This window comes from Pantherophis guttatus, chromosome 2 (genome assembly GCF_059756535.1).
Source record: "Pantherophis guttatus breed Tessera chromosome 2, ASM5975653v1, whole genome shotgun sequence".
NCBI classification, from domain to species: Eukaryota; Metazoa; Chordata; class Lepidosauria; order Squamata; family Colubridae; genus Pantherophis; species Pantherophis guttatus.
The window spans coordinates 72,499,895-72,515,255 of NC_142064.1; the positions used below are offsets into that span (position 1 = coordinate 72,499,895).

Consider the following 15,361-nt stretch of genomic DNA (forward strand, 5'->3'; position numbering starts at 1 on the left):
GGGGGGTAGCGCGACTTATCTACAGGCAGGAGGCGGCAGCTCAGTTGGGGCGCAGGGCAGGCACCATGTGGGAAGACAGCTTAGGCAGGCAAGCCGTCCGGGTGGTAAGGAGGAAAAGGAAGTGACTGGGTGGGGTGGGAACCGGTTCAGGGGTGCGGCCAGCCAGCAATTAATACCGGTTCTGCGACCCTCGCCAATTTATCGCTACCGGTCCTCCCAAACCGGTGCGAACTGTAGCAACCCACCACTGCAGAATAGGCTATATACAGCCAGATTCAGTAGGTAATTCAGAGGGAAGTGCCACCTGAACAATAATCCTCCCCACAAACCCTGTTCTGGGATCCCTGATTTTTAGAGTCCAGAAAAAAATAGAGGAAGCAGGTTATCCTGACAGAATTCAAACCTGAGCAAAAGGATTGAGACAGCATTGATTGCGGTGCTGAATGACCACTTTTGGGATTTGGACAGAGGGATTATGCTTCTTTTGGTGCTATCAGATCTCTCAGTGGCAGCTGATATTATCATCCTGATTTGCTTGAGAAGTTTGAAGATTAGAAATACTGTTTCATGATCACATTGACTGGGCTAGATTAGATTAGTCTTCTTAGATGGGGAATGCTGTTCTCTTTACATCGCTAAAGATTTAAAATAGCATTTTGAATTGAACCAAGAAGCTGAAATCTGAAGCTGCAGAAGAATATTAGAATTATTTATGAGTACCAAATCAAAGTCTAGCTGCTACAATTTGGACTAGTCGGTGTTCCAAAAAATCATAATGTTGGAAGATTCCTAAAAGATTAAACACTGCAGAATTAATTACACCATCCCTAGTAGTTTTCTGTATCTGTATATGTTTTCTATACCATTGTGGCCTGTGGTCTACATGCAATTCTCCAAGAAATTTCCAGTGGGGTTATTAAAATATAAGTAAATTATCTCCCTGTTGGCAAAGACTATCTTAAAAGGGGGCATTGTTCCCTGCCCCTTTCAGTATGTATGGCAAATGAGGTGTAAGCAAACTATATAATCCTAGATGAAACAGGAAAGAAAAGGTGAATGTTGGCTTGTTGCAATCTAGAACAATAAAAAGTGCTTCAGTCACACAGAAAGAAAACAACTGCAGATCTTGCAGATTTTGACCAAGCAGGGCCAATGATGCTAGTCAAAAATAAGGGCACTCTAACCTCTTGATTTCTTCCTGCCTTTACCACACTTTCTCTTTGCACTCAATAACGGTTGCATGGATCTACTCCCTATAGATGACCATAGTTCTCTCAGACTCTGTATGGAAAGGGGTGTGTATACTTATAGAGATTGTGGTAGATTCTGTGAATTCATGGCAGAATAGCAACTTTTTCAAGTGGGGAGATGCCTTTGCCTGGAGTTCCAGTGCTTGGGCATATCAACAGGACTTCCAGAGTCTGCAAATCCAATGATTTTGTTGTTCATACCTTTTTATACAGGCCTCTATAACAACTGTAGACAACTTCAAGGTCAAAAGCAACCCCAACCATCACTGGGCTACCCCTGTGACTTAAATGGCAAAAGATAAAATATTTTTTTCTCTTTTTCAGTAAAATAAATTTACATTTAAGGACACATAGTACTTCCTTTTTGAAATTTGAAACTTCTGTGTTATCTATGAAAAGACTTCGGACAAATGAACTGCTCTTCATGTGGAATTCATAAGAATTTGTGTTTGAGGCTACTATTCTATACTGATTTTAAAGGGCACTTCAAAGAGCATTTCTCATTATACTGTTAGGGGGAAAAGGCAGTATAAGGAGATAGATTTATAAAGGAAAGAAATTACTAATTAGAAATATTTAATTAAATAAATCAACTAGGGTGACCCATGTTTGTGCTCAAAATATTATGTAGGTATTAATGTGCTCAAAATATTATGTAGGTATTAATGATAATTTGGCTTATCTCTTAACCCAAATTTTTGTAAATAGTGAACCAAGCTAACAACTATTAAAAAAAAGTTGTTAAGTGGAAGACTGTTTTCTGCACAAAAGATTTCATAAAGATTCAAATGTAAATAAATAATATTTACAGGGAAGTTTGGAACACTATGCTGCATAGGGAGCCGTAGGGATCTTTTGTTATTCAGAATGTGAACTATTGCTTTATGTTAACAATTCTTTTGATGTGTCTCCCATTTAGCTATGACATTAGTTTAGGATTTACAGGTGCATTTAAACCTATGTCAGATTTCCTGGGACATACCACTATGTCTCTTGGGGTTTTAGATGCACAGTAGTTTATCTTTAAGTCATTCTCTGAGGCAATGAATGTCTTTCTTTCCGGTTACTAAAAACATAAATATTTTACAGATTAGAACACAATAGTATCCATATATCATTATCTATATCAAGGGATTAGCGTGAGATCAGGATTCTAAATTAATATTTTAATATACCAAATATTGTTTTCTACTAGCCTATCTGAGGCAAATTCAAAGAAAGGATGAGCTCCCCTGGAAAATTAAGTTTGCCAACCTATTAATCTAAAAAATTATATTCCGTCAGATAATCATGGACAGATAACATGAGATAAGATTGGATTATCTTCTTTTCCAAATCGTATGTCATTGATTTTTCAAACACGTATAAACATGCATAGCTACAAGATAATTTTACTTAAATGAAGTTATATTTATATACTTTCAAAATGATGTCAAACTACTTATGCTTGTATCTGAATTACCTTCATAACTGTTAAGATTCTGGATATATCCAAATAAATAAAATGAATCTATCTTAAATTTATTATTTCTTAAATATGCCAAATTCCTTAGTTTTTCATCCACTGCCTCCCTTTGATTCTTTGCAAAGCTGCCTTACATTTTTCAAACTTGCTGCTCTGACAATCCATGCATGGGGTATTCACTTCTTGCTTTGCTAGAGACTGAGTGTAAACAAATTTTCCATTGGTATAGCCACGCCCCCTGCTTCTCCTTTCCAGTCTTTTCACTCAGTCTAGCTGAAGAGACTTGAGTTGGATCTCTCTGACTTTGTCAGTGTTTAATGGTTATTTCTGTTAATATTTTGTTTGTTTTGTGGATTAAGCATTGTTTATTTGGACTTGATTATTTCAAACTCTACAGGTAGGGCTGCGCAATGTGGATTATAGGGGATTGACAAGCTCTCCCCTCAGCTGCTGGCGGTGTGATTAGCGTACCTGGGGCTCCAGGTTGCTTCCATCACCCAGGACTTGACAGTGAGCAGCTTTCCGGAGGTCTGTTCCCTTCGAGTCAGCTCCGTTTGTTTCTGATTGCTGCTGTGGTGAGCTGGTTCCCGCCACTACCCCCGCAGCCCTATCCTCAGCAGTGGCTCCAGAGTCAGTGCCTGGCGAGCTGTGGCAAGCTCCATGTATAGACAATTACTTCGTGGTGCTGGGAAGGTGGTTTTTAACCTTTGCGTCAAATTAATATTTTGGCAAGCGGTGGCGGCGTTGAGTGGTTTTCCCGCTCGCACCTGCCGTTTTGTTTTCTCCTTTGACTGCGGTGGTGAAATTACGAGACTCTCATGTCTTGCACCTAATTGCCTTACTTTCGGCTCTGGGACTTCAATTGAGAAGCCGAGCCTTATTGCGAAGTGGCGTGCAGTTTGGAGCTCAGTCCCTCCCACGCTTGATTCCGCCTACCTTCTTCCACCTGTGGCAGCCCTCAGAAGACCAACTGGCTTCAGCACCGGCATTTTGAATGCCGAGGACAGGTTTGATTCAAACGCTGCATTTGGCGGTTTCCCAACATCACTACCTAGGGTGATCCCTAGTAAGGATTTGTGTCTTTACATTTCTTTACATTGGGGCTAGTGACCTTGGCTTTGGGACAAATCTGAACCAATTTGCTTATTTGTACAGCTGCCTTCTGGGTCCATCATGGCCGACTTGGCCTTGTCTTCTGACATTGAACAGGAGCCTACCCCCCAAGGTACATAAATCGAAGCATCCTGATTCCAAATGGACCAGGGCTGCATCTAAAAGTAAATTGATTAAGGACAAGGCCTCCAACTCTAGACCTTCAAAGAGAGCCACAGGAGGTGACAAGGATGCAGAAAGGTGTCACAAAGCATTGGAGCATCAGTTTGATAAAGCTAGGAGGCAGGCACAGGCTGCTGGACATTTGGGGGACTCAGCCATGGCTGATGTATTCTGGGTGCAAGATGATGTGACCCCTTTGGCACCTAATGAGGTTGCCACTGGACAGCGGCAGTTGGTGGGGTTGACCTGCGACATCCCTTCGACATCATCTCAAGGACAATTGGTGGGTGGTCCTGGATCTTCTGGAGCTGGCCACAGTCCCAGAAGCCACCTTTACACCAACCACAGCAGGGCTGCGTGAGGGAAAAGGACAGCAGGCTACTCAGAATTTGGATATTCACTCTGTGATATCACAGGCCATTTCAAAGATTTTGGCTGTGACCATTCAAAGGGGTACATGTTCGCCCTCCACTGAGGTCATGTCTAGAATCCAGGTTCTGATACAGGCGTCTAATGCTCTTGTAGCTCCTTCCAAAAATGACTCCTCCCACAGTGATGGTTCTCATCTGGAGGAGAAATATCATGGGGACCCTGAATTTTCAGAGGACGAGGGGATGGCACTTGATACACTGGCTTTTGTTGGATTATTTCATCCTTCGGTTTTCAGGTCGCTGCTGCACAAAGCTAAATTAGCCACAAATTTGGCTGTTGAAGATAATTCCTCAACCCAGGATCCAGACCCATCCAATCCTCATGGGGATCTGTTTAGAGTGCCACAAACAGAACAGAATTTTATACCTTGCCCAGCTCTGTTTTCAGAGGTGATCCAGAAGCTGTGGAATCAGCCCAGTTCACTAGCGAGGCCCAACGCTCATGATAAAAAGCTTTATTGCGCTGCCCCTACTCTGGATGGTTTGTTACAATTGCCGTCAGTGGATGCTCCTGTCACTAGCCTTACTTCTTCGGCGGTCTTACCCAATGACATTATGGAAGGTCTTAGAATGGAAGACAGAAAGTCCGAGATGTCCCTCAGGAAAGCTCACCAAGCGGCCGCTTGGGCTATCTGGGCAGCTTCCTCCGCTTCCTTCTTTAATAGGGCATCTCTGATTTGGCTTTGCCAATTACAAAGTCGATTGCCTCCTGATGCAGAGTGTCTCCACCAGGACATTAATAAATTGGTTGCGGCCACTGAGTATTCAGCGGACGCATCTCTGTACGCAGTGAAGTTTGCTTCCAGGGCTTTGGCATTGGCTGGCACTTCTCGTAGACTTCTGTGGCTGTTGGAAAGCGGATATGAAGTCAAAATGGAAACTTGCGTCGGCCCCCTATAAGGAGTCTAACCTCTTTGGAGATGCATTGGATCCAGTGTTAGTTGAAGGTCGTGACAAATGGAAAGTATTATCTTCCTCTCAAAGGAGACCGGACCGTAGATACACTCCCTATTCACAGCAACAGCCCTTTCCTTATGATGCCAGACCGGGGGGGGGGTCCTACTTTCAATGGTCTTACTCACAAAGATTCACCCAATCGTCTGACTGAACATTGTTCAGAGGTTGGGAGAGACGCCAGCCCCAGTCTAAGAGACCCTTCCGGGGAACAGGCAACCGGACCTTTCGTTGTGGCAAGTGACTGCCAGCCACCTTCTCACATTGGGGGTCGTCTTCAACAATTTCACTGTCAATGGGACGTAGTCGCGGCTGATGCTTGGATTCGACAAACGGTGGAATTCGGCCTCACCTTAGAATCCCACTCCAACCCCCCCAAACCGTTACATCCAGTGCCCAGTTTCTCGTCGCCACGTAAAGAAACAACTTATGGAAGATGAGATTCAACATCTTTTAGATATCAGAGCCATTGAACCGGTGCCACAGAATGAGGAAAGGATGGGGTTTTATTCCATCCTGTTTCTGGTTCCAAAGTGTTCAGGGGGCTGGAGAGGGATCTTGAATCTCAAGCAATTAAATCATTATATATCGTACAAGTGATTCAAGATGCAATCACTCAGGTCAATCTTGGCATGTATACGGCAGGGTGACCTCTTACAGTCGGTGGACCTCAAGGAGGCATACCTATATGTGCCGATCCATCCAGCACATCGGAAGTATCTTTGCTTCACATAAGCAAATCATCATTTCCAATACCAGGCCATGCTGTTCGGCCTTTTGTCAGCTCTGTGACGTTCACCAAGTTGCTGGTGGCGGTAGCAGCGGCTGTCCACATGGTTCCGGTTCGCATTCTCTGCTATTTGGACGACATTCTAATTCTGTCGTCCAATCCGTCGCAGGCAATGACAGATGCCGACAAAGTGATTCTGGTGGACATCATTGGCCTTGCAGAATGGATGTGTATTCCAGGACCCCGAACACATCATTCTAACATCTGATGTGAGCCTCTATGGCTGGGGTGCACATCTGTTATCTCAGGTGGCACAAGGGCAATGGTCTCCAGAGGAAAGTTGCCAAAGCATCAATTGTTTGTAGCTACAGGCGGTGAGGCTTGCCCTCCATCAATTTTGGACCGAGGTGGCCGGTTGACATGTCTTGATCCTAAAGGACAATATGGCAACGAAGGCCCATATAAACCGACAAGGCAGCACCCGGTCCAAGCAGCTAATGGAGGAAGCAGAGCGTTTGATGAGCTGGGCGGAGAGTCACACTCTTTCGATAAAGGTGGAGCATATTTCCGGCTCCGACAATCTTCAAGCGGACTGGCTGAGCAGGACCCACCTCGATCCATCCGAGTGGAGGATTCATCCTCAACTTTTTCTGGAACTGTCTCTAAGATTCATATTATCAGATTAATGAAATCAAAAACGCATATGGAACAAGTGAATAACCTGAATGCATTTCTAGCCAGACATTTACACAAGCCCTGTTAAATAACTTTGTATTAATCAGGAGTAACTTTCTGATTCACTTTTACTTGCACTGTATTTGCTCTTTGGTTTTCTGAAAATTCTGAGGTTAGGGGAATTGAAAACTTTTCTGGCGTTTCAGATAATGAATAGGTTGAAGTTCTTCTATCATTCATTTGGGCCCCATGATGTCAGTTCAATTCCAGATGATTCTCTGGGATTATGCTTTTAATCCTGTGATTGCTGGAGATGCGTTATAATATACTTTGGTTAAAACGGCCTATCCTACAGCATTCAGTGTTCAAAATCAGTCTGTTACTATATTATATATTCTGTTTCTCGCCTCACGAAATATATTTGAATTTTTAGATGTTAGAATTTATTGGGCTAGCCAGGACCACCCTGACCATGCCCACTCCGCCTCCCCAAGGTCAAACACACTCTGATGTGGCCCTCAATAAAATTGAGTTTGACACCCCTGCCTTGGCCCAATCACTTATTCTGAGCCCTAGGAAGGAGGCAATGTCAAATCACTTCAAGTCTCAAAATCTTGCCAAGAAAATTGAAGTCTTGTCCAGAGAGTTGCCACGAGTCAGCAATAACTCAAAGGCAAATATATATATGATATAGTATTTAACATTTAACACATTTATATATTAAATCTCTCTATATTCTGTAAAATGCATTTGTGTGTGTGTGTGTGTGTGTGTCTGGGTGTGTATGTATATATGTGTATGTATATATATATATAAACTTTGAATATTACATATTAAATACACAGGATGTTTATATCCCACAGCTAATATTTAAAATTGCTCAAGAATAGCACTACATTGCATCAGCACACATGTTGGTAGGACAATAGGTTTAAAATATTAAACACATTTAGGCTTTCAGAGTATATTGAATGTAAGCTATGATAGTTCTACTGTCAGTGTGCTGTGCAGTTGAATGAGTTCAATTGAGCAGTAATTTTGAAACTTAATCTTTGCTTGTACAGTCAGGTAAAAGTTTAAAGCTTATTATCAGTGTGAGGTGCTCTGGATATATTTTATTGTCCTCTCATCCCCACCCCATTTTTGTACAGTTTAGGTCATTTGGAATTAATAGTATTGTCGCATTTTATAAGCAGCTTCTGCTTCCATTAGTCTTGCTGAAAAACACAAGTGTTAGGTTTGTGAACTATGTTAATCAAAGTGTACCTAATTTTTGATAGACAAGATTGGTTCAATCAATGCTTCCTTTTGTGTGTTGAATATTATGTTAGGCTACGGTTAATTGTCTTTTGTTTCCCAATATTTTTATTTTTTCAGGGACAGTACATTTAGTGAAACTGGATATTCAGAGACTTCACAGTCACATTATTTATTTCAATTCACCAGTAGATGCCATACTATGGTATGTTAACTAAGTACTGTATATCTTCTAGTAACTTGTTTTGTTATCAAATCTGTAGATTTAAGTTAATAATTCATATCTGAATATTTGTAAAATGAACATTATGTGCAATACTTTGTTTGACAGATTCAACTGCTGCAAATATTTTGTACTGAGACTAGATGATCCTCTTGGCTCCTCTTGTTTGGAAAAAAGTCACAGCTGGTATATTATAATTTGGACGCGTGAGAGTTGTTAACTATGGGCTGAATCTGAAGTCTTTGTTATAAGAGAGTAGCAATGTAATATTATATCCTGCTTTGCCTTGATTGAAACTAAGAGATTTAATTAAACATGGAATATGCATACTGTGTGGTTTATGTTCTCTTAGTTTAGGTGATTATTTCTATTCTAGACAGGCATATACTGAAAAGCATTTTGTTCACTGTTCACTTACCGTCTTTGAACAATTTCTCTAAGATTTGGGCTGCAAATTGAAAAATAGGAAAGTCTAGATACAAAAATATATAATAGTTAAATTGCAATCATACACCAAAGTGTCAAGGTCTGTTATTAATAATTTTGAAATGAATTGGTCAGTCAGTGTCTTAGTTGTGGGTATTATAAGATCTATTTTAATTTTCTGACTTTTTAGATCCTTGGGGGAAGATTTTGGGATTCTAGTGTTTATTAGAACACATTCAGAACATTTTCTTTAGGGTTGCATGAGAAATAAAGTTAATATACTTTTGTACAGATAAATTACTTACTGCATTTTCAACATATGATGTTTCTTGAAAAGTATTCATAAATTCATTGACAATGCAAAACAGATAATTAGGAAGGAAACAACTAATATCACTGCAGATTTTGTGTATTACTTATTTGTAGTACCTCTATAAACTATGGACTGAACCAAGGAATACTGAGAGGGGTTTAATGTGGATCACATACTGAATTATATTTCCTTATTTCTGCTAAAGGAGCAAGGCTTCCAGAAGTTTGCATAAATATATTTGGCTTGATACAGATAGAAATGCACAGCCCGTATGAAATTACTCATAAGTAGCATATTAAAAATATAGGGTAAACACAGAAGAAGGACCTGCAATTGCATTGCAGTGCATTGCATTGCATTGCAGCATTATTGTTATGTATCTATTCGCTCCTTGCTTAAATATGTATTAATTCATGAAAATGAATGTACAAAAATATTAGTGAAGAGGTAGTTATTTATATTTTAAGAGAATTTAAAATATGTTTGAGATTTTTTTGTTTTTTGGAATGGTAAGAATCTTTAAATAAACAATACAGTTCAAATGGATTTACAAAAACACTTAGAAAAGAATGATACAAGATGTTTTACTGTTAGTGTTTTACCCCAGTGCTAATTACTAAAATAGAAACCTCATTTTTAAGATTTATGAGAAATGCAATAATCAGAAGGATTGTTCTTTTATATTTGGTGACAATGCTGTAATGCCTAATACTTCTGAGAGATAATTTCAATAAGATGCAGCAAAATGATCTCCTGTTTTAACTGTTGCTGAAGTTACCATGTATGGATTTTTGTGAAAGGATTGTAACATTTAGTTTGTAGTAAAAGAACAAATTGTCTTTATCTTTTCCACAAAGGTCTAGTAGCAGATTTCAGGATTCTTTTTTCCATGCATGATTTTTATTAAAAAATTTAAATAAGTCTTAATAAATCTTTTAAACCAAAAGTAATGTTCTGGTTTGTTAGTAATCTTAACATCAGTTTAATTTATCTTGCAATAATGCTAAATCTCCGTATGATATTGCTTAGCACTTATATTGAGGCAATATGGAACTCTGTTGCATTTCTCAAAATATAAGGAGATGAATAGTCACACTGCAGCTCTTTCTAAAACAACTCTAGGGCTCTTTCCTATATCCTTAGTTATAAGGGGAGAACAATGGGAGGACAGTGGAAAACCATTGCTTTAGCAACTATCTTTTGGCCATGCCTCAAATATGAGACCAGCAAAACTGCTGCCCTCAGTTAAGAGCAGGAAAGCATCTGCTGCTATTACTGGGAATGATAGCAGTAATTCTAGAAAGTTTGGAGATAAGGGAAGGAATCACCATGATGGTAGATGGCAAAGGATCTGCACTGGAGTGGAGGGCATTGAAGAGAGACCAGAGAGGGGAAAGAATCCCTTTTCTTGTTTCTAGCTCCTCTGACAGTAAGCATAGAGCAAAGGGTAGATGGAGGCTGTGGAAGTCAGTATTAATAGGGAAGAAATCAGTGGTGGGTTTCAAAATTTTTTACTACCGGTTCTGTGGGTGTGGCTTGGTAGGCATGGCATGACTTGGTGGGCGTGGCTTGGTGGGCGTGGCATGGGAAGGATACTGTAAAATCTCCATTCCCACCCCACTCCAGGGGAAGATTACTGAAAATCCACATTTCCTCCCAATCAGTTGGGACTCGGAAGGCAGAGAATAAATGGGGATGGGGCCAGTCAGAATTTTTACTACCGGTTCTCCGAACTACTCAAAATTTCCGCTACTGGTTCTCCAGAACTGGTCAGAACCTGCTGAAACCCACCTCTGGAAGAAACGTTGCTCTTCTCTCAACAGCCAAAGGAGAAATGGCCAAGGAGTTACATGAGGCCAGATGAGAGGAGCAGTGTAGCAGTAAGCAGGTTGGAGCCTTTCAGGTCACTCACGTAAATCAGAATCTTGGCACAGAGGAATGTTTCCACAGGAAATATTTGGAGTAACCTGGGCGTAAAGTGGTGTGAAAATATGTAAATAGACTATCTCTAAGACAGGACACAGGGACTATGTAAAAAAACTGTCAGGAATAGAAACACCCTTCATCCCCAACCCTCAAGTTTTATCCAGAAGAATAAACTGTGTAATATTACCATTTATTGTTATATTGCATTGTATTTATCAATGTTTGGATGCTCTCTAATGCCTAGAGTTCTAGCTGATTGAAACCACAAATAAATAAATGAATGTGATACCAGAGGCCATCAAAGGAAATTGAGAATGAGCACAGTGTCCAGGTGTTCCTGTCATTTTGTCAGCACATAAGCAAAAGAAGAAGATTTTGTGGGCAAATAGTTTTGAAACTAGACTGCTGCTTCTATGCTTGAGTTGATTTGTGCTGCATCAAACTACTCAATATGGAGCTGGATAGTATCTCAGGCCTTTATGTCTTGTTTAAGAGAGTCTGTGGGAGAATCACCATGACTGTCAGGTCAATGGGAACCGAAACTATTAGGATTAAATGAGACATATATCTTTAGAATTTTTGATATAATATTTTAAATAGATTTTTCTTTTCTTTTTGTTTGATAACTTTTTAAAGTTAAATAAATGTGCTTGGAAAATAGAAATGTGCCAGTAAATAATTTTGCTTAGTTTAAGCAGAGATACAAATATATAAGATACCTATAATAAACCTACCTATTCTTGTTATTTTTTTCAGTTCTCATAGCCTAGCAGTTTATCAAAACAGTTTTGGCATTTAACTACATGATTTTTTTGTCACTGCTATGATAGAATATTGAAGAAATCAAAATTAAGTAACTTATTGCAACTTACGTGTAAGATGTCAATATTTTAATCAAGTGTATTAATCAAATCTGATAGATATTAGAATAATTTTATAAATTTGTTGGGCATCAATTATAAGTATTCCTCATCTTACAGCCAGAGTTTCCATTGCTAAAGAAGGCAGTTGTTAAGTGAGTCATGCCTGATTTTGTAATCTTTTTTGTCATAGTTGTTGAACAAATCTTTGTAGTTGTTAAGTAAATCACATAGCCAAGGCAGTAAATCTGGCTTCCGCCATTAACTTTGCTGATCAGAAGCCAGCTAGGAAGGTTGCAAATGATGATAACGTGACTCTGGAAGGCTACAACTGTTGTAGATACATGCCTGTTGCCAAGTGCTCAAATTTTGATCATGTGACCTGGGGAAGTGGTGCAACAGTCGAGATGTTAATGTGAGAATCAATCATAAGTCTTTTTTCAGTGCCGTTGTAATATCACTCACTCACTAAATCAATGGTTGTAAATTGAGGACTACCTGTACATTATTTCTGACAAATCAGAGTTAATAATTTTGACATTACAAAATCTCTGATGTAATTTCAACTGTCTCTTGCTAGTTCCTCTTAGCTGGTTTTGCTGAGTGCTTGTTTCACCTGCTGAGTGCTTTTAGATTGTTTTTTAATTTAGAACAATTTTATGAACACATTTTAAATTAAGCAAATTTTATATATTGAAAATCTGTGGAAGTTTTATTACTTATGCAGTAATGTAAATGTTTTATTTATCTCTTTTCTTTCATCTCTTCCCTAATCCATAGGGAGAAGAAAACTGAGTTGAAATAGAAGAAAATACAGAATTGGCAGGTAAAATGTATAACTCCTCTACCATTTTCCTCACCAGATATATAAATTTTTAAAATAGTTTGACTTCTTAGCCACAGGAATTATATAAAATAAATTTTGCATTTGCTTTTTTACTTCATGGGTCTATTAATCCCTTCAAAAATATGGCAAGACGGACATTTCAGTTGTGGAAAGCTTTTTAAAATATTCTATAGAATACATTCAGATAGGTTCAAAGGCAAATTTTGTAGCTGCAATGGCCATTGTGGAAAAATTTTCAGAAATTATTTTTTTCATACCATCTGCCAACCTTGAAGCATAAAAGGTATATTTCAACTATTACAGAGAATAGAAAAGTTGTGCGTGGTTCAGTTAAATTGGCCCATTTGAAATGTAAAATTCTACATCAAAGACTGGGTTAACCTGGAGGTGATCTAACCTTCTTCTTTAGACTGGTTTACTGAATCTCTGTATTTATGTCCCAAAGTGATTACTGCACACATAGGGATTGACCTGAGAATTCTAGGAAACTTGTTTAGAGACTGAATCCTAGATAAATATAATTGCATGTAGAATAGAATTATACTGAAGGCTTAGATGTAAAGTCATGGAATTAATGGTGATTAAATTTTTAGACTTTCTGGCCATTAACTACTATTTTCTTTCAGCTTGTTTTGGTTTTAATGGCCTCTTCATATTATCTTGAAGGTATTGTATAAAATCATCATAAAAATAGAACTTTTAAAAATGGAAATTTAAATTTAGATAAAATACATTTATAATGTTTTGTTCAAATAGAGCTCAATAATCAATATGTATTTCCTTTATCAGCAGGTCTAACATTGAGCAGCCATGGCTGCTCAATCTTTGGATTCCCCTCCAAATCCAAGCTGTAAAATTATGACATTTCAGCCGACAATGGATGAATTCAAGGATTTTAACAAATACTTGGCGTATATGGAATCAAAAGGTGCTCATCGTGCTGGTTTAGCAAAGGTACTTTTTTAAAAAAACATTCTAGATGGAGGAACAATGAATGTTACTACATTACAGCTAGTTCTTGACTTGCAACAATTTGTTTAGTCCCAACTTGAAATTACAATGGCACTGAAAAAAGTGACTTATGACTGTTTTTCACGCTTACGATCATTGCAGCATCCCCATGGTCACGTGATCAAAATTTGGATGCTTGGCATTTGACTCTGATGGCACAGTGCTTGGCAGTAGGGAGGCTAACTCTGCCTACTGCCAAGAGTTCAATCCTGACCAGGTCAAGGTTGACTCAGTCTTCCAATATGCTGACTCTGTAAACCATTTAGAAAGTGTGTGAAGTTTCTGAAAGATGCCCTAATTAATTCATGAGCCACGAGCCAAACTTCAAAAGAAATACAGTCATTTATTAGGAGCACCATTCTGGCAATACTCTGATGCAGTTAGAACAGACCTTACGTAGATTTACGGTCCCCCATGACCCTGTCTTCCCCTTCCCTGGCCATGTCATAAATCAAATTCTCCAAATGACTACGTTGGCGGGCTGTGAAACCCAAAGCCCTCCTACTGACTCCAGTAACCTAGGACACAATCTATAGAAAGGCATTTGTGAAATGTAGTTTCAGTTAGGGAAATCAATCAGCTCCATCAGTTCTCCCCTTATGGCTTATGGCTTTGCAAGTTGACAGAGTACTGTAAAGCACTATGAAGCAATTTATAAGTAAATGCTATTTCTGTTGCTATTGCTATGATACTTGCAATGTCCTGGGGTCATGTGATCACCTTTTGCGACCTTCTAACAAAGTCAGTGAGGAAGCCAGATTCCCTTAACAACCATGTTACTAATTTAACAACTGCAGCGATTCACTTAACAAATTTTTAAAATTTTTAAATTCTTTTAATTAGTCTGTGATTCTTAACTTTCGGGCCAAAATTTATATATATTTTTAAATGTTTTAATATTTGTATCCTATGTTTTTTATCTTGGCTGTACACCGCCCTGAGTCCTCAGGGAGAAGGGCGGTATATAAATTGGAAATTAAATTAAATTAAATTAAATTAAAACTGTGGCAAGAAAGGTTGTAAAATGGAGCAAAACTCAATAACATAAATTTTGGGCTCAATTGTCATAAATTGAGGACTGTCTGCATTCACATCTTAAAAGCTTCTACTAAATGTTTATATAATACCATACTTAGCAGTACTATTTTAGCACAATAACCCATTACCAAAATACATTGTGGAAATGCTCATAGGTTCTGCTGAGATGTAATCCCAAAATCACAAGAAAGAAGTGCATCTGATAGCTTTTTCTTAGAAGCTGAATAGAGATATATGAATGAGCAGAACACTCAGATAATTCTCTTGGGATTAACCAGAAATTTCTTGGTACTATTTTCTGTTATTTCGTGGAGTAGTATGAATAGAATCATTACAAAGTGGAGACTTCCCCAACTTTTCCAAACTCTCCAAGATACAATGAGATTCAAAAGTGTCAAAAATTTACATTATCCCATTTCTCTCCAAATATATATAATCTACCTGAGTGACCATGACAGTCTTCATGCCCTATATTAATCTAAACCCAGACTGGAAAGGAACAAGACAAGCCATTTCATATAAGCACTTCTGAAGCTATAGTGCTAGTTTCTTGACCAATGAAATATTAGATATGTAAGCGTGCTCAAAGTGGTTGGAGGCAAAATTGATTTCTGAAATCAAGATCTCATCAATGCCTCATTTAAGGCAATGAGAATTAGCCTGCAAGAAGGAAGTGTTAT

The 15,361-nt window shown here is 38.7% G+C and overlaps 1 protein-coding gene across 7 annotated transcripts in view; it reads left to right on the forward strand.

The window, feature by feature from the left end:
* The window catches only part of KDM4C (lysine demethylase 4C), a 230,819-nt gene that overhangs the window by 8,400 nt on the left and 207,058 nt on the right, over window positions 1-15,361 (forward strand). For 2 of the 7 annotated variants that reach the window (XM_087886203.1, XM_087886201.1), the window contains exons 2-4: window positions 8,158-8,242; window positions 12,566-12,611; window positions 13,422-13,586. In XM_087886203.1, coding sequence (XP_087742329.1) covers window positions 13,443-13,586 — 144 coding nt within the window. In that variant the 5' untranslated portion in view covers window positions 8,158-8,242; window positions 12,566-12,611; window positions 13,422-13,442. The remainder of the gene's footprint in view (window positions 1-8,157; window positions 8,243-12,565; window positions 12,612-13,421; window positions 13,587-15,361) is intronic. The other 5 variants (XM_060690502.2, XM_087886200.1, XM_087886199.1 and 2 more) reach the window with 3 other exon arrangements.